We start from the raw sequence: 19,112 nt of genomic DNA on the forward strand, positions 1-19,112 counted from the left end.
AGTTTCGGGGGGTTTAAGGGAACAAAACCACCATACAATTTTTATGGGGTGCACAAATTTTACTTTAATTTTTTGTTAATATGTTCCTGCCATAAGAATGCCACACGTCTATTTTCAATAAAAAATCTCTAACAGTTTTCGAAATGTTGAACAAAATTGATTTTCATTTTGTAACTTCAAAGGGCTATAACTTTTTTTATGTGCACATTTGTACTAAGGTAAGTTAGGCTCAATCAACAAATTTTTGTCCCCAGAATCTTTGGTATAATTTATGACCAATCTTTTTGGGACACCCTGTATATCCACTACCTCAGGCACCTCCTCAGACAAGGAGTTCAAGGCCTTCGCAAGGATTGACTGTTTTCACCTCCACACCAAATTATTTTTTGATGAAAGCAAAACAAAAAACACCCAAGCCAACTTCACTATCAGCTAGAAAAGCTGTAAGCAAAAAGGTGTTTGGAAAAAACAAAGAAAATAAGAGATTTGATGATTATAAAGATGACGTTGCCTATATATTTTGCTCGGAATTATTCAGTAAATCGCAGGAGAAGGAGGTTTGGATCAAGTGCAGTTTGTGTAATAAATGGGGTCATTTATTGTGTGCGGGTGTAACTGGAAATAAGAAATTGTACATTTCCGATTTTTGTAAATAAAAATGTAGAAATTACGTTTCCTTTACAAAAGAACTATAGGGGCCATTTTACCTCATGGATGGGTTCATTTTACCCTAACCATGATGTAAAATGGTCCCTTTAGAGCTTTTTAAAAATAATGTTATTTTACTTTTAACTCTATACTTAAATAAAATTTTTTCAAAGAAATATGTTCTATTATACGCAAATTGTTGCCTAATTCAACTGTGCTTAAATATTTCGTTTTTTGTTATGTGTAGCCTAAAAAGATGTTTGAGCCATTTGGCCTCACTTTCCCCAACTTACTTTTCTCGTATGATTTCACAGTCTCTTATTGATGAAGGAGCATTTACACTCTCACTCACACTCGCCGATCATCCCACCCCCTAGGAACATGTGTGTACCGCTGCTAATCAGCGGGACCCACATGTCCGAAAATCAGACCGGTCACGCCCCAAAAGAGCGAGTCATTTTGGATCGGTACCTATCTGACCCCCAGGTTTTTCCTCCACCCCTCCCCAACGTGTGACATACGCGGGGAGGCTATGATCTTTGCGTCGGGTGATTTGGGAAAAAGAAGCACCCTTCGCTTTAGCATGGTTGTGGTTAGGCCACCTCACTGTAGGGGTAGCTGTGTAGCTTTTCTCCCTATTTACATTACTGATTCTACTTTGGTATTGACATGAATTTGGACTGAAGTCCCTAAGAGTGTGTTTCCTCGCGGAGGGACATCAACCTAGATTGATGTCACTCCGCGGGGAAACCGTGTAGTGAGCTCGGTCACCCAGCTGCCGATTTGGCAAAATAAATTTTGTTCTCCTCGGCAGCTGGGCACCCGAATGAGTCTGGCCACCGAGCCCATGGCCGACGCCCATGGTCTCGATGCTCAGAGTTTCGCGATGGTTAGGTCTCTCATTCGACCTGCCTTAAGGGCCTGAAGCCTAAGTGGCTTGTACAAGGTGACCTGAGGGGTCCCTTGTACCCTTAATGTTGAGTATGAGCCGAGTGGGTACGGTCAGTGTTCACTAATCTTCAAAGTATACTTCGTATTAACATGGTTGCGACAATAAAGGGTCTTTTGTTAGTTTTATATATTTTTTTGTGGGTTAGTATATTTTATGTATTTTTTTGGTGAGCACGATCTGGCGTCCAATCATCTAACATCGATTGGGCCCCAGAGCATGATCTTTTTTTTTTTTTTTTTTTTTTTTTTTTTTTTTTTTTTTTTTTTTTTTTTTCTACCTTTATCGCGCGTTGGGGTTAGACTACTCTGTAACTATCTCACACATCATGTTCTTCTGCTGGGACCTGCCTGTATCCCTGTAATTGCTGTTTAGGCCGTCTATGCTTCGTTCTGACGTTTTCGTCATAATCCGTTAATTCCCTCAGCCACCTACTGGGGTGGTTTCTTGCGTTCGTGAAGATGTCATACGCTTTTTCATCCATGGTCCTTAGGATCTTTCTCTGATCTGTGTCCCGGTATATGTACCGCAGTGGTACATATCTGGGCACGTTTAGGGCTTCTCTAATCATGTGATTTTGACTGATTTGTAATTTTTTCCTGTTGGACTTACACGTATGTCCCCAAGCTGCTGATGCGTATGTTAGGGTGGGCAGGATTATGCTATTGGCTGTTCTCAGTTTTGTCTTTATATTTAATTTACTTTTCCTCCCAATTATTGGGGCTAGTTGTTTCCTTAGTACTTTGGCTTTGTTTACTGTTTGCTTTATGTGTTGTGTGAATGTTAGTTTTCTGTCTAGCGTTACGCCTAAGTATTTGGCTTCATTTTCCCATTCTATTTGGTTATTGTCCATGCTTAGTTCTGTGTTGGGTGTTCCCCATCTTTTACGAAACATGACGGCCTGAGTTTTGTCTGGATTTAGCGCAATCTTCCATTTTATGCACCATCGTGATAATCGGTTTAGTTCTCCTTGTACATGTCTTGCTGCCAGGTCTGGGTCTCTGCTGCTTGCTGCTATAGCAGTATCGTCTGCGTATAGGCTTAGTATCGTTCTGTTACTTTTAGGCGTGTCTGCCGTGTATATGGTGTACAGATAAGGTGACAGCACGGCTCCCTGCGGCACACCCGCCTCAGGGGTTCCGACTTCGGACAGGGTGTCCCCTATCCGAACTCTGAACCTCCTGTTGGCTAAGTATGAAGCCAGAAGACATGTCATCGCCCCGCTGTACCCATAATCATTCATTTTGTGGATTAGCCCCTCATGCCAGACTCTGTCAAATGCCTTACTGACGTCGAGAAATGCAGCTGCTGTGTACATTTTCTCGTTGAAGCCTTTCGTGATGTACTCTGTCAGTCTTAGTACTTGGAGTTCGCAAGAATGTTCTGATCTAAATCCGAATTGCGCTTCGGGGAGTATTCCTAGCCTTTCGGTTTCCTCTTGGAGTCTTTTGAGTATTACTCTTTCAGCTATTTTGCTTATCGATGATAGCAGGCTTATTGGCCTGTAGTTTTGAGGAAAGCTCCCGTTTTTCCCCGGTTTTCCAATCATTATTACGTGGGCTTCTTTCCATCTATCTGGAAAGTATCTTAGTCTCAGTACTGCGTTGATGATATTTGTGATGTACACTATTAATTTGGTCGGTAAGTTTTTAATTGCCCTATTTGTGATGTTGTCTGGTCCTGGTGCTTTTTTCGCCTTAGCCCATTTGATTATATTTCTTATTTCTTCTGGGGTGGTGTGTTCAAGGCCTATTCTGCCTTTTCTCCTTCTTATTCTTCTTGCACTATTTTCGACCTCTGTGGTGAAGTCTAGATCTTCCCTTTGATGGAAATTTTTCTTACAATTCGTTTCTAGTGTATCTTTCATGGCCTCTGCTTTGTCCTCGTCTGTATATACGATTCCTGTTTCTCCGTGTAGAGGTGGAATCGGTTTTCTATCGTTTCTAAGTACTGCTGATACTTTCCAGAATGCAGATTTATTTGGATTTAGGCTTTGGATATATTGGTCCCAGCATTCGCTTCGGTGCTCTTGTAACTGTTTTTTGACCTCCCTGTCTAGTTCATTTGCAATTCTTTTATCTTCTCTGTTTCGAGTTCGTTGTGCTCTTCTTCTTCTTCTGTTCTTCTCTTTTATTAGTTCTTTTAATTCAATAGATATTTCTCTGAATCTTCCTCTTTGTGTAGCTATGCTTTCGGTTCTGGTGCTAACTTCCATTGCATTTTGTATTGTCTGTTCTAGTTTTATTATGCTTTCGTCCAATTCATTTATGTTATTTATTGTGGGTATATCCCCTATGTTCTCACTCATCTCTCTTCTGAAGTTTTGCCAATTTATTATCTTCTTTTTACGTGGTTCTACTTGGTTCAAATCTATTGCCCCAAGTGTCATAACTATTACGTTATGCGTGGAGTCTCCTTCGTTTGCCGTTATTATCTCGTGTTGTAGTCCCACATGGTGAAGAATTGCAATGTCTAAGTGTGTTGGGATGTTATCTCCCTGGAAGCATGTTGGGTCTGTGGGTCCAGTTACAATAGTGTTATGCTTGTTTTCGAGATAGTCACAGAGCCGTCTGCCATTGCAGTTTGTTAGTCTGTCGAACCAGTTGGGCGACCTCGCGTTTAAGTCACCGATAATCACAGTGGGCTCGTCTGAGTCCAGGATGAGATCGAGATCCTCTCCCAGTACTGGATCAAGCGGCCTCACATACACCGAAGCAATTTTCAGTGTATGGTTAGCCGCATTGATCCGCACCAGGGTAGCCTCCATGGTGACCAGGCCATCTGGTGTTGGAACTTGATGGTGTTCAATTCCTTTTTTCACCATAATGGCCGTGCCACCGGATCTCCCTGTCCTGTCATTTCTATAGATGTCATAGCCCGGGAACTTGGTTTTCACTCTCTCGGTGAGTTTGGTTTCCTGCAGTGCCATGACATCTATATCGAGTCTGTTGGAAAACTCGTCTAAAGTGTTAATTTTCGAGCGTAGCCCGCCCGAGTTCCATGACCCAATTTTAAGTTCGTCCAACTGGTTGTTCAACATTACTGGGTGTTGGAGAGTTTGAGCGCATCGAGGGCAACAGTCATAGTTTGGAACATGTTAGCGAAATTTGCCATAGCGGCGTTAATCACGCTAACAAGTTCTTGTTGATTGGGGTTTTGTGGGGCGCTTGTGGGCGCTCTGGTGGTTGGAGCTTTGGCTTGTGTGGCTGCAGCATAGCTAATGTTGGGTTTAACAGGTGCACTTGGTGCACGTCTGCTTTTTGGGAGTGTTGGGACCTTTGGTCTGTTTTGGGGTGCTCTTTTGCATCCCCTGTAGCTAGCTGTGTGCGCTTCCCCACAGTTTGCGCATTTTGCTGGTGACTCACGATCTTTCGTGCAGTCTTCTGTTTTGTGGCCCTCTCCACACTTTACACACCGCGAACTGCAATGACAAGACCTTGAGCCGTGGTAGAAGTTCTGGCAATTGTAGCATTGCAGCACTTCTTTTTTTGTGCGAAATTCATCCTCGATGGTGACCTTCATGAAGGAGAGGTTACTTATTTTGGCCATTTTTTCTTCGTCCTTTTCATCGATGGTGACGATGTAAAGTGGTAGTTCTTTCTTGTCCGGTTTCCTGGAAATCATTCTTTCCAGTCCTCGAACTTCAACACCGGCTTTTAGTATTTCCTGACCTAACGCTCTTAGGTTTAAGCCTGTGTTTAGCCCTCTAATTATTTTTCTCTTGGCCCTGTTTGTTTCTACGTCGATTGGATATGCTATGAAATCCACTTTGGGTCTGTGGTTTTCAAGGACTTTGAGCATTCCAAGGTAACCTTCTCTTTCATTGGTCTGTATTACTATCGACCTTCCAGACTTCGCGAATTTATTCACGGAGCCTATGCCTTTGCTTGCCGCTGTTGCTAAAATCCTTTGGCTTTCGCCTACAGACTTTAGTATGATCGCTGGTGGTTTTTTGGTCGTAGTTGCTACCACTGCTTGACTGGTCGTAGCCTTGTTGGCTACCTCTGCTGATTTTTGTTTTTTTGTGCTACGTTGACTTAAGCGATCTGTTATTTCTTTTTCTTGTCTCTCTTGAATTATGGCCATTTGGATTTCTCCAACGCCAGTGGGCTTGTTTACTACCGCAGCAGGATGAGATGTTCCATTATTATCAGTAGTAGTAGGATTTGCTTTTCGCTTTTTCGGCTCTTTAACCTTTTCAGCATTGTCTGCCTCAGGTTGGGTGTCGTCATTGCATTCGCGTTTGTTTGTGGCTTTTCTGCCTTTCCGTTTCCTGTAATTAGGGAATTGGTAGGCATTTTCGTCTCCTGAGTCCTCAACTACTTCAGTGTCCATCATTGCCACTTCTAAGTTGAGGTCAGATTTTGCTAGGGTAGACTCATTTATCCTCTCAGGTTGCCTCAGGTTGGGCGTCTTTAACACTGCTTTTGCCGTGTTCTGGTTCTTGAATAGGTTTTTTGCATGCACCTTTCTTTTTCCTGTATTTTGGAAAACGATAGGTGCTTTCACTGCCTGAGTCCACAACCTCTTCCGTGTCCATTTCTGCCACTTCTAGGTTGGGTTCAGATTCTGGCTCTGAGGGGGTTGGGGTGGGATTAGATCTATCGGTTAGTTTCACCAGCTGTGCGACTAGTTCCCGATTTTCTTGATCTTTCTGCTCGAGCATGGTCCTAAGCTTTTTCAGCTCATCCATTAGCTCAGCGATTTGTTGGCTATGCCTTGCCTGATCCTGACGTCTTTCAACCTCATTCTCTTGCAATTTAGCAAACAATTCCTCTATTGTTTGCTGCATGCCATCAACGTCTTTAGCTTTTTTCAGCTGTTCTTGGGTGGGGCTTGAGGGGTTGCGCGGTCTTTTGTTGGACTGCTTTTCCTCGATGCGCCGGGAGTATGCGTTCGCTTTGTCGAACTCCGTGGGGTTGGAAACCTGAGGGGTTTCGGAATCGCGGGTTTGGCTTGTTATTTCAGAAACCTGAGGGGTTTCAGTAACCTGGGGCAGATCTTTATAAATCTCTTTGATTTCTTCTTCGGAGAACTTATCGTCGATCATAGACTCATCTTCAGAACTAGAGTACTCTTCCTCCATCTCCGACTTGGGGGAAGAGGCTCTAGGGGCGGACTCGTCGCCAGAAGCATTGTCGTCAGACGACTCATGCTCTGACTTCGAGAGGGATTCGGGTAAGGTGGGTTTTTCAACATTATGAGCGGAATTGCTCGGTGAAAGCTCAGTGCTTTCTAAAGACAACATTTTCTTACTTGGAAGACTCTGTTTTTTGCGGTTGGATGAACCGCTGTTCATCCAATTTCTGGGTGCCGTCCCAGGGACCTACGCGGCTGTTCACGCCCTAACTTGCGCTAGGGAGGGTTCCACTTGCGTTTTCTCAGCTATCAGGCCCAGGTGTCCGGGTCTGTCCGATGTGAAATTCAAAATTTCCACACCTTACATTGTCCTTCCTACGGAGGCACAGATAGCTCCCGACAGGCACAAGGCCCGCTCGCTTCTTCACTGGCTAGTCCTGGATTGTGACCTCCCAGAGAACTCAATGAAAGATGAAATTCCCTCGGTTAATCACATCCAAAGATGTCGCTTTTGCCTCTCGGTATTTGCCTAAGCGCGTGGATTTCTCTTCCCGCTTACCGTGTCTTACTCACGGTGATCTGAAAAGATCAGCAAGGTCGAGTCGTCCCCACTACTTCGGCTTCTCCTCGGTACTACAGCTCCGTACGCGTCTGCACTGTTCAGCGTCTGACGCTGAACTCTCAAAAAGAGCATTTACATGTTCATTAAAAATCACGATATAGAGACACTGAAGATAAGATAATGCGCATAGTGGGCGGAGTCATGACGCCAGCAACAGAGTTATCTCGAATTCTTGATGTAACTTAAGTATCGCATTCTTTCGTGTCTTCAACGTCTACGGTGGTTTTCTTAAAATATTTTGAATTTATTCTGTATAACGTTGTGATATTTATTTGTAACGTTGTGAATATTTTCATTAAACATGCGTTGTGCAGTTTTTGGATGTGGATCTGACAACCAATCTAAGAAAAATCCTTGCCCAGAAGTGAAATTCTTCACTTTTCCCAAGAACAGTGAATTGTGTAAGAAGTGGATCCATTTAACGGGTAGGAAAGACAAATTTATAGTGAAAAATTCAGTTTTGTGTTCTAAAGATTTCGTGGAAAGTGACTATAAAGTTAATTTACAGCATAAACTATTAAATTATACGCCAAAGCGTTATCGTGGATTAAAAGATGATGCTATTCCAAGTCAACATTTACCGCATTCACAAAAAGAAAAAGCTTCTATAGATCGAAGTGAAAGAATCACCAAGAAAATTCACAAAGCATTGGTTAGCGAGTTATTACAAAGGTAAGTAATCAAAAACAAAGTTATTTATTGTAATGTATGGTTTAAAATTATTTAGGGAAACCGGTGCAAGTAGCAGTAGTGATTTAGATGCTGGTGATAGGTTGTTGGCCGAAGAACTTGGTGCTGTAAATACAAGCTTGTCTAATGTGTTTGTTGATCAACCAGGTTTTGGTGTGCATGAAATTAGTAAGAGGTCAGTAAACATACATAAATTTCTTGTTTCGTACATAAAAGGTGAACTGTTTTAGTGTACAAACGGATTTAAGCGGTATGAATATTGATGATCTTCAAAGCAAACTGGATAACCAAACTAGAGAAATGAAAATGACTTTATCTGCAATCGAAAAATTATACACAAAAAATCATATTGCTAAGTTAAAAAGCCAAAAACGAATACGCTGGACTGTCTCAGATGTATCCAACGCTATTGATCTGTATGCCGCAGGTCCTCGAGCATATAGACTTTTGTTAAAAAAAGGTCCTTATCCGGCCGTCTCTACCTTAAGATGTTGGTTAAAAAAAATCCGTATTCAACCAGGCAATTTGCGAAATATTTTTAAATTTGTAGAATCTTCCGACTTTAATAAAAAGGACCGAGTGTGCACATTATAATTTGACGAAATGAAAGTAAAAAAGGAATTTATCTACGACCGTGTGGAAGATGAAATTTTAAAACCATATTCATATGCACAAGTCGTAATGATAACTGGATTATTTAAATCATGGAAACAGCCAATATTCTATGATTACGACAAAAAAATGTCAGCTGACACTCTGTTCGAGATAATAAAGTTTGTAGAAAGTGCAGGTAAATAATATAATACATTTACAAATAATAACAGTAGCTTTGTTAATAATAATAAATGTATCTAACGATAACAGTAGCTTTGTTAACAATAATAAATGTATCTAAAGATACAAATATATTTTCTAGGATTTCAAGTTGTTGCTATGACTTGTGATCTGGGTGGTGGAAATAGAGGTCTACATAATGAACTTGGGGTTAACTACACAACACCATTTTTTAACAATCCTGAAAATGGTGAAAAAGTTTATGTGTTTGCTGATGTTCCTCATCTGATAAAACTGATTCGGAACAATTTTGTTGATCAAGGTTTCATTATCAACGGCAAGGAAATAAATAAAGAAATAGTAGAGCAAGTGTTGGATGCTACAGCCACTTCGGACTTGAAAATAACTCACAAAATGACAAAAGACCACCTTAATGTTACTGGAGCACAAAGACAGAGAATAAAATTTGCTACCAAACTATTCTCACATACCATGTCTAAAGCGATTAGTAGATGTGGAATTCTAGGTCATCTTCCCAATGATGTTAATTGGTCAGATTGTTCTGAATTTTTTAAACTTGTAAGTTACGAAAAAATAAATACAATAATTACTTTCCGAATTTCTATATATGTGTAATTATATTACAGGTCAATGATTGGTTTGATATTTTAAATGTTAGCGTTCCTGTTCAGGATTCAAGGATACGCAATAGAGGTTATGGTTTGAACATTTTAGAACAAAATAAAATTATAAATACAATGTCCGAAACAATATTAAATCTCAGGGTAAAAGGCAGGAATCTTCCGTTTCAAAAAGGTAAAAATAGAGATTGTTACGTAATAAATTTTATTCCAGAATAATTTTAGGTATTTTGTTACCTGATCTACAAAGAAGATTTGGTGCACAATTCATCTTAACCAGACGGCTGAACCAAGACGTTTTAGAAAATTTGTTTGGTGTTATAAGAGCCAAAGGTGGTTTGCATGATCATCCCAATTCATTGGAATTTAAGTATCGCCTACGTTCCTACATCATGGGGAAAAATAAAGGTGAATATTCCGAATTTTCGAACGTGGAAATAGACAACACCCCAGATTTACCAATTTCTGGACAATTGATCCAAAGGCTGGATTCTAAGAACGAAACAGTTGTGGATGTGCAAATTTTTAATGAGAGTCAGAATGAACAAAACATTAGTGACCTCGAGTATGATGGTTTGGAGAATTTGGCTGGTTATATCTGCCATAAATTGAAGGACTCCAGTATTCAATCCGAAGATTTTTCAACATACACATGGGTTGATCATTTAAGTGAGGGTGGTTTATGTAAACCTTCAGACACTTTCTTGTCACATATTGAGCAACTGGAGACAATTTTTCGTTCCATAAATGGTGATTCCATTTTTGTAACTAAAAATTATTTAGAAAATTCCACACCTGTAATTTTGAACCAATCAAAATACGTTATTTTGACAGATCACCATGGCAACGGAGGTATTTTATCGGAAATTTTTTGCTCGTGGGGTACCCAACAGCGAATTATAGTGGAAATTTTTTGACGTTTACAATAACAGAACATTTTTGACAGATTGGTTTTTATTTGTTTACATAATTTAGTTTTGATTCATTTTCTATCACTTGTAGTTACTCAAAACTTATGTAAAATTGAAGAATATACTATTTTCTATCTTGAAATGCTATTCCCATGCAACTACAATGAGTAGAAATTACGAATTTGAAAGCCTAAATAATTGCTGACAAAGCTATGGCGCGCTATTAATCTGTTCATGCAGCTTTGGATTTTCAAATGCAAATTTGGTGTGGAATTTTCTTACCGAATACCACGCGAAGTCAAATTAATATCTGGAAATTTTTTTTGATCATGAATATTTTTAGAAAATTTCCCTCGTCTGCGACTCGGGAAATTTTCAAAATATTCATGATCTCAAAAAAATTTCCGGAAATAATTTGACCTCTAGTGGTATTACTAGTGAAAACCTTATGTCCAAAAGTGTTACTGTAGACTGTGCTAATAAAGCGAAGAAGTTATTTTTTAGGTCGCGTATGTACTTCCGCATTAAAGAATTAAACAAGTCTCTAAACAACCTGACATTACGTAAAAGGAAAATGATAAAAACTGCTACATGAAATATTTCGGGTATTTAAAATTATTTTGTTGGAAATTACTGTTGAAAAAAATGCATGCGACATTGTCCATAGAAACTTCAGACTGGATTTCTCCGTACTACAGGTTTATATGGCCTAGGCCTGTGGAAGCCTCTTTTCCCTTAAAAAGTAGCGCCCCTTGAGAAGATGGTGAGGTTGACGTTTCTTCAAGGGCTGATCACTAACACACCATCGGCCACTGAAATAGTAAATTTTATTTACAAGACACAATCCTGCTAAAGAAAATTTCTTTCATCAGTAATAATATAAATTGCCCAAGACATATAAAAAGTTTCGAAAACATCCATTTTTCACCCTCCGTAACATTTTATAACAATTATGTGTAGTACCTTTTTTGTTTTAAAGTTTATGTAGAACATTTTTGTATAGAACAGAGGTTCACAACCAGTGTGCCGTGGCACACTGGGGTGCCGCGATATTTGATTATACTCACTATCATTATAGAGATTATTTACCCAAGTGTGCCTTGGCTGAACCAGTTTTTAATGTAGAACATTTTTGTATAGAAGGTTGTTCATGCTACCCCGCATAGTTTTAGAAATATTGACGAAAAACTTAGAAAACTACGAATTTACCAATTTATTCCCTCCACCTCCTCCCCATCCCCCCTCTAACCCTCCCCAATCCTTTCTGGGATTTCTCTTCCCCTTGGTAAAGATTAAATATTTTCTAATGTGCAGGCCAATAATCAATGTTTGCCAATTAACGAAATATAATAATTTTATTAGATATCGATTATATGAATATTTTTATTATGAATATATGAATATTTTTATTTTCCGGATGATAATATAATCAAGAGACTGGACACTTTACAAATAACTGAAAATCTATTTAAATAAAAGGAAATAATTTAATAATTTTCCTCTAAACTATAAAAATCATTCGCGTTCGTATTACGGACGCATATACGGGATTATGCTTTACTCTGTTGCTTACGTCATCATGCGCCAATCGGACGAGATCCGTAACTAGAATATCAGGGCCTGATTAAAAATCGCATCAGAATTGAGAGCAGCTGAAACCTTCTCTATACACCGATTTACAGAAGATTGGCTAAGCCCTACCTATACATTCGCACCAATTTCCAGCTGGTAGCTACCCGACGCAAAAAATTTCAATGCCACCAGTACCTAAAAACACAATTTTATTTAGATTTTAACATTTTGTATTATTTTACAACTCACCTTAGTTTGTTTGTCCAAATCGTGAGGTCTCCTAGGAGGCGCTAGAAAAGGATCTAGCATCTGTATTAGATTTCTCACTAATTCTTTGTTTAAACGAAACATCCGAATGAACTTATTTTTTGAGAGATGTTAAAATGGATCTAACCTAAATCTATCGTAGAAATGTCTTTCACGGCCGTTTTCCACTCAAATTTCCGCTTCCCTCAACATTCAACATATTCTCCACATTCATTTTACTAAAATTTTATTTACAAACAAAATACAAAATTGATGTTAAGAAGAACGCCGTTGTTGTCGAACGTATGATGAAGACCACTCGTTGTCGACCGATCATTTTAAGAGATGATTTCGAACGAATCGTTTAAGGCCTGTATTCATAGTCGAGACTCAAGTCAGCGTCGATGCTCAAGACCGACCTTGAACAAATTTGTGTTTCATAAACCGATCTCAACCTCAAATGCGGTCTTAAAGAGCCGAAAAATGACACTAATGACAGCTGAGTCTCAAGTAGTCGATATACCTACCTTAAGGCTGCGTTTATAACCTAACTTTGTTTGTTTATGTTTGAATCTTGATTGAATATGAATTTTTTCCAATTCAGTTCCACTTCCAATCCATATTTTTTCGTTTTTCTAATTACAATAAAAAATTTATGAAGAAGTTGAAGAATTTTAGAGTTTATTGATTGTGTTGAAGAAAATCGCCCGGAAAGTATAAAAATTCGTGATAAAATTATATATCTAAAATCCAATGGAGTTTTAATATTGAATTGCATCAGAGCATTCAAGAATACAGTTATCAAGTTATGACATCTTAATATTTGATCTAAGTGTATTAGCAGATCCAAGAGCTAAACTGGAAAGTAATTGTGTGTCTTTCTCTTGTTCTACATTCAACTGGAATTTGTTTATTTATTCTGAGAATATATTATTGAATCCTTGTATTATGTTAGATACATTCTTTTTATTTTATTTCTCAATATGTATTTTTATATTTTATTTTAAAATAAATGAGTATGAGTTTCCCTCCTTTTAAATAAGTGTTTATTTGACAAACCTTTCCTTACCAATTATAAAGTTAATTATGCATGTAAATAGCAATATACTATTTATGCAGATGACATTGTTGTCTTAATAAGAAAAAACTGAAGTTGGTTAGGAACTTGAAAGGTGAAGCAAGAAAATGCATGTCTAAATGAAACCAGAACAAAATATTATATTGAAATGTGTGGAGAGATGAAATAGAATAAATTTGTCACACTAAAAACAGGAACAAAGGCATACACAATTCTGGACCTCTGAGGTAAACTACACTATGTCATTTCGAGCAACTGTGTTTGCAACAAAGTTTAGAGCACTTAGGATGTTAATAAAGATCTGATATATCCCATAATTGGTTGAAAGTCAATATGACCATATTTTAATCTAACCTAAATCTATCTTAGAAATGTCTTTCACGGCCGTTTTTCACTAAAATTTCCGCTTCCCTCGCAACATTCAACATATTTTCTAATACCAAATCCTCCACATTCATTTTACTAAAATTTTATTTACAAACAAAATACAAAATTGATGTTAAGAAGAACGCCGTTGTTGTCGAACGTATGATGAAGACCACTCGTTGTCGACCGATCATTTTGAGCGATGATTTCGAACGAATCGTTTAAGGCCTGTATACATAGTCGAGACTCAAGTCAGCGTCGATGCTCAAGACCGATCTTGAACAAATTTGTGTTTCATAAACCGATCTCAACCTCAAATGCGGTCTTGAAGAGCTGAAAAATGACACTAATGACAGCTGAGTCTCAAGTCGTCGATATACCTACCTTAAGGCTGCGTTTCTAACCTAACTTTGTTTATGTTTGAATCTTGATTGAATATTAATTTTTCCAATTCAGTTCCACTTCCAATCCATATTTTCTCGTTTTTCTAATTACAATAAAAAATGTATGAAGAAGTTGAAGAATTTTAGAGTTTATTGATTGTAATGAAGAAGAAAATCGCCCGGAAAGTATACAAATTCGTGATAAAATTATATATCTAAAATCCAATGGAGTTTTAATATTGAATTTCATCACAGCATTCAAGAATACAGTTATCAAGTTATGACATCTTAATATTTGATCCAAGTGCATTAGCAGATCCAAGAGCTAAACTGGAAAGTAATTTTGTGTCTTTCTCTTGTTCTACATTCAACTGGAATTTGTTTATTTATTCTGAGAATATATTATTGAATCCTTGTATTATGTTAGATACATTCTTTTTATTTTATTTCTTAATATGTATTTTTATATTTTATTTTAAAATAAATGAGTATGAGTTTCCCTCCTTTTAAATAAGTGTTTATTTGACAAACCTTTCCTTACCAATTATACAGTTAATTATGCATGTAAACAGCAATATACTATTTATGCAGATGACATTGTTGTCTTAATAAGAAAAAACTGAAGTTGGTTAGGAACTTGAAAGGTGAAGCAAGAAAATGCATGTCTAAATGAAACCAGAACAAAATATTATATTGAAATGTGTGGAGAGATGAAATAGAATAAATTTGTCACACTAAAAACAGGAACAAAGGCATACACAATTCTGGACCTCTGAGGTAAACTACACTATGTCATTTCGAGCAACTGTGTTTGCAACAAAGTTTAGAGCACTTAGGATGTTAATAAAGATCTGATATATCCCATAATTGGTTGAAAGTCAATACGACCATATTTTAATGATAATATATTACCAATTTGTATAATCCAACTAACAAAATAAGTGGATTAAAGGAACTTATTTAAAATAACACCATGTCGACATAGTGTAGTTTACCTCCGAGGTCCAGAATTGAAAATGCCAGTATTTGGCATTTCAATACAAGTATTTGGGAGTGACAATAATTGATAAATATAGAAGAAGGAAGAAGAAATAGAAAAGATACTTCTAAAAGGAAGCATAGCTGAGGAATATCAGAGATTGAACTAACCTCAGCGTTGAACAGATATTTCATATTGCAAAAGATAGAGAACCGTTTAAAGAAGTGATTGCCAACAGAAGACAGCACAATAAGAAGAAAAGGAAGCAGAACAATGGTATAAGATTAAAGTCAAATATGTATGTAGGGCAGATGTAATTCAAATATGTAGGTATATGAAACAGGCATTTGACCAGTGGCTTCGTATGATTGTGACAATTGGACAATAAACAAGAAAGATGAAATGAAAGTAGACATCTAGAAAAGAAAAGTATTATAAGAAATTTTTAGTGGATTTAGGCACTAGAGTTTTATTTGCTTAGTAAGAAATAAAGGAGATCTGCCAGTGTTTTCTCTATGTACATACTTTGAATAATATTTCATTAGTACCCATTACTCCCCACCAAGAATAAAGTAATATCACAGTATGTTGTTATACTGGGGTAATATTCACGAATATATACTTTTGTGCTGTTATTTGGGTAAGATTGTTAATGTTTTATATCAATATTGTTTTTGTTGCTTGGTACAAAATCCTTCTAATAATTTAAGTTTATCTGACTTATTCATATTGACATGGGACGATTTTATTGAAAGATAGTTCATTCGATTACATAAAATCAAATTTAACTTAAGAATATCCGTTAGAAAAATCATAGCATGTGATTTGTCTTTAAAAATTTAAACATCAAATAAATTTAATTTCAAACTTAAATTGTGACTTATTCCCACGGAAATTGTAAATTGCATTTTATATTAAGTTCCAATGTCATGGTTTGTTCGTTAGTTCTTTGTTTTGTAGTTTTAAGTCTGATGAAGTATATAAACAGAAAAAGCTGACACCATTAATAAAACGGTAGGTGTAATGTATTGGCCACGTAATTATAATCCCCACTCGCGACGCTCATGTATTGCTAATTATCGCATTATATTTTAGTAGTTTACAGGTAAAAGAATAAACCAGTTGTATTTGATATGTAGTCAAATAAAGATTTGTTTTGGGTTTATCCAAGTGTTTTTGTACTAAATATTTCATGGCGACGGGATAAAAACGTTTTTAAAGTGTGTATAAGTGAATACAAAATGTCAAAAGACGGGAAATTAGATTTATCGTTAAATTTGGAATTTAATCCCAGAATTTGTGAATGGAATGTGTTTATAAAAAGACTAGAACAATATTTCATCGCTAGAGAAATTACAGATGTTAATATTAAAAGAGCTATTTTGTTATATAGCCTTTCAGAAGAAGCTTATATCTTGTTATCCGACTTGTCCGTGCCTAAAAAACCTGAAGAACGTGAATTTAATGTCATTGTAAAAAGCCTAAATAGCTACTATAACAAAACTTGTTTAGTGTGGGTAGAAAGAGCAAAGTTTTATGGTGCTTCGAAAACAAAAAGTGAAAGTGCACAAGATTGGAGTGTACGTTTAAAAAAACTAGCCGGTACTTGTGAATTTGGAAATAGTTTGGAAACGAAATTAACAGATATGTTTATTTCAAAATATAATGATGGAAAAGTAAAGAATACGCTATTTGCACTGAAGTCAGATATCACATTTAATAAAGCTATGGAAACAGCACAAATTGAACAAGCAGCAATAACTGGCATTAACGAAGTAGATAGTAGAAGTGTGAGTAAAATGGAACTAGAAGAGAGAGAAGTGTGTCAAATAACGAGTGGAAGTTGCAGTAAGGAAATATTGCAAGTATCACAGCGCCAGCGTGGGGATGGCAGAGCACATCAACAAGAACGGCGATTTAAGGAGACTAGACCTTCAACTTCGGGGATGCAGAGACATAGTTCGGATTTTAATCGTGATGAGTTCAGTCGTAGTGTTCAAAAGTGTTTCAGGTGTGCTAAGAGACATCCGCCTTCAGAATGTCCCTATAAGGATTATATCTGCAATTTATGTAACATCCGAGGACACTTAAAACGGGTATGTAGAAATAGATTTTTAAATTTATTGGAAGAAGGAACTGAATCATATGTATTATGTATATCATCAAATAATGATCCGCCAATTTATATCGATATTAATATTAAAGGTAAAATGTTTAAATTTGAATTAGATTCGGGCGCCGCGGTCTCGGTCCTACCTTTTAGTATATATAACAAATATTTTAATACACAACCATTATCCCAAGTTAATGTATCGTTAGTTAATTTTTCGGGAGGCAAGGTTCATCCTAAGGGCAAAATTAACTTACCAGTAACTTTTTCAAAATAAACAAATAATTTGGATTTTTATGTTATGCATCGAGAAACTGCAGCCTTGCTAGGTAGAAATTTTATTAGGTGTTATAATATGGGTTTCAGGGAACTAAATTTTATTGAAGCAGATAAAAGTATTGAAATAATGGGGTGGTTAATGAAAGATTTTCCCACTGTAGTTTCTGACAAATTGGGCACATTTAGTAAATTTCAGTTAAAATTTAATATTAAACCAGATGCCAGACCTAAATTTTTTAAACCCAGAGTAGTTCCTTTTTCTTTAAGAAACAAGGTAGAGATGGAATTAGATAAAATGGTCCAGGAGGGCATTATATCTGCAGTTGAATTTTCGGAATGGGGAACACCCATAGTACCGATTTTAAAAAATGATGGTGGTGTTAGGAATTGTGGTGATTTTAAAATAACTATCAATCCTTTTATCGAAGCGGATAAATATCCGTTACCACGGATCGATGATTTATTTGCTAAGTTACAGGGTGTCAAGAGTTTTCTAAAATTGACCTGAGTCAAGCTTATCAGCATATTGTGATTCATCCAGATTTTCGGAAATATACGGGTATTAGTACTCATAAGGGATTATTTGCATTTAATCGTCTACCGTAAGGAGTTGTATCAGGTCCATCCCAGTTCCAACGTATTATGGAACAAATATTTCTCAATATGCCAAGTATATCTATTTTTTTAGATGATATTCTAATTACAGGAAGGAATAGGGAAGAACACACTAAGAATTTGTGTAAAGTTTTAGCAATTTTACAAGAATGTGGTCTTACAGTAAAAAAGGAAAAATGTACGTTTTTCGCGGAATCAGTATCTTATCTTGGATTTATAATTGATAAAAAGGGCTTGCATAAAAGTCAAGCTACGAATGTGACACAGCTAAAATCGTTTTTGGGAAGTATAAATTATTATAATCGATTCATTCCAAATCTCCCAAACATTGTTCATTGTTTATATAAACTTTTAAAACAAAATGTAGTTTGGCACTGGGATGAAGAATGTCAATTAGCTTTTGACACTATTAAACAAATGTTAGCTTCAGATCTAGTATTAGTTCATTACGACCCAACCTTAGAATTAAATTTGACGGTTGATAGTTCAGATTATGGGATCGGAGCCGTTCTTTCGCATAGTTTGAAAGATGGTAGCGAGAAACCAATCTATTTTGCTAGTAGAACGCTCAGCGATACCGAAAAGGCTTATTCGACTCTAGATAAAGAAGCAAGCTATAGTGTGGGGAATCAAACGTTTCTACCAATTTTTATATGGGAAGGAGTTCAATTTAATCACAGATAACAAGGCGTTAGTATCCATTTTTGGCCCTAAAAATGGGATACCGGTTACGGCGGCCAATAGATTTCAGCGATATGCAGTATTTTTAAGTGGTTTCAATTTTAATATAAAGCATGTATCGACACAAAAAAATGTAGCAGACTTTTTAACTAGATTGCCTTCAAATAAGTCGATAAGGCTAGATTCTTCTAAGTTTAATATAGATGAAACTGTTAATTTAAATTATTTAGCAGAAAGCGAAGAAATTCCTATTAATGTAAGTGATATAAGGAAAGAAACAGAATTAGATCCGATTTTGTCTCGTGTAACTAAATATGTTATGGCCAAATGGCCCACAAATGTTGAATTAGAAATTAAACCCTATTTCCTTAAACGAAATGAAATATCTATTGAAGATGGCGTCTTATTGTGGGGACAAAGAGTAATTGTTCCTAGTAAACTACGAAATAAATTACTGAATGAATTGCATTCAGCTCACTTTGGTATAGT

The 19,112-nt window shown here is 36.8% G+C and overlaps 2 protein-coding genes across 2 annotated transcripts; one reads left to right on the forward strand and one right to left on the reverse strand.

Annotated features, from left to right (window-relative positions):
• Positions 1–5,987: 5,987 nt before the first annotated feature.
• Positions 5,988–6,845, reverse strand: LOC126891496 (uncharacterized). The gene has a single exon (XM_050660673.1). It carries the CDS (start codon positions 6,843–6,845, stop codon positions 5,988–5,990), a length of 858 nt encoding a protein of 285 aa, XP_050516630.1.
• A 754-nt stretch (positions 6,846–7,599) lies between these two features.
• On the forward strand, positions 7,600–8,582 carry LOC126891497 (uncharacterized). Its single transcript, XM_050660675.1, has 3 exons — positions 7,600–7,970; positions 8,026–8,163; positions 8,219–8,582. Exons 1-3 carry the CDS (start codon positions 7,600–7,602, stop codon positions 8,580–8,582), a joined length of 873 nt encoding a protein of 290 aa, XP_050516632.1.
• The last annotated feature ends 10,530 nt before the right edge of the window (positions 8,583–19,112 follow it).

Source organism: Diabrotica virgifera, chromosome 9, assembly GCF_917563875.1.
Source record: "Diabrotica virgifera virgifera chromosome 9, PGI_DIABVI_V3a".
NCBI classification, from domain to species: Eukaryota; Metazoa; Arthropoda; class Insecta; order Coleoptera; family Chrysomelidae; genus Diabrotica; species Diabrotica virgifera.

Bases quoted from the DNA above. Each gene is read 5' to 3' on its own strand.
- LOC126891496 (XM_050660673.1), bottom strand. From the start codon at position 6,845: ATGTTGTCTTTAGAAAGCACTGAGCTTTCACCGAGCAATTCCGCTCAT.
- LOC126891497 (XM_050660675.1), top strand. From the start codon at position 7,600: ATGCGTTGTGCAGTTTTTGGATGTGGATCTGACAACCAATCTAAGAAA. The intron at 7,971-8,025 runs GTAAGTAATCAA...AAAATTATTTAG, and splicing joins GTTAGCGAGTTATTACAAAG to GGAAACCGGTGCAAGTAGCA. The intron at 8,164-8,218 runs GTCAGTAAACAT...GAACTGTTTTAG, and splicing joins GTGCATGAAATTAGTAAGAG to TGTACAAACGGATTTAAGCG.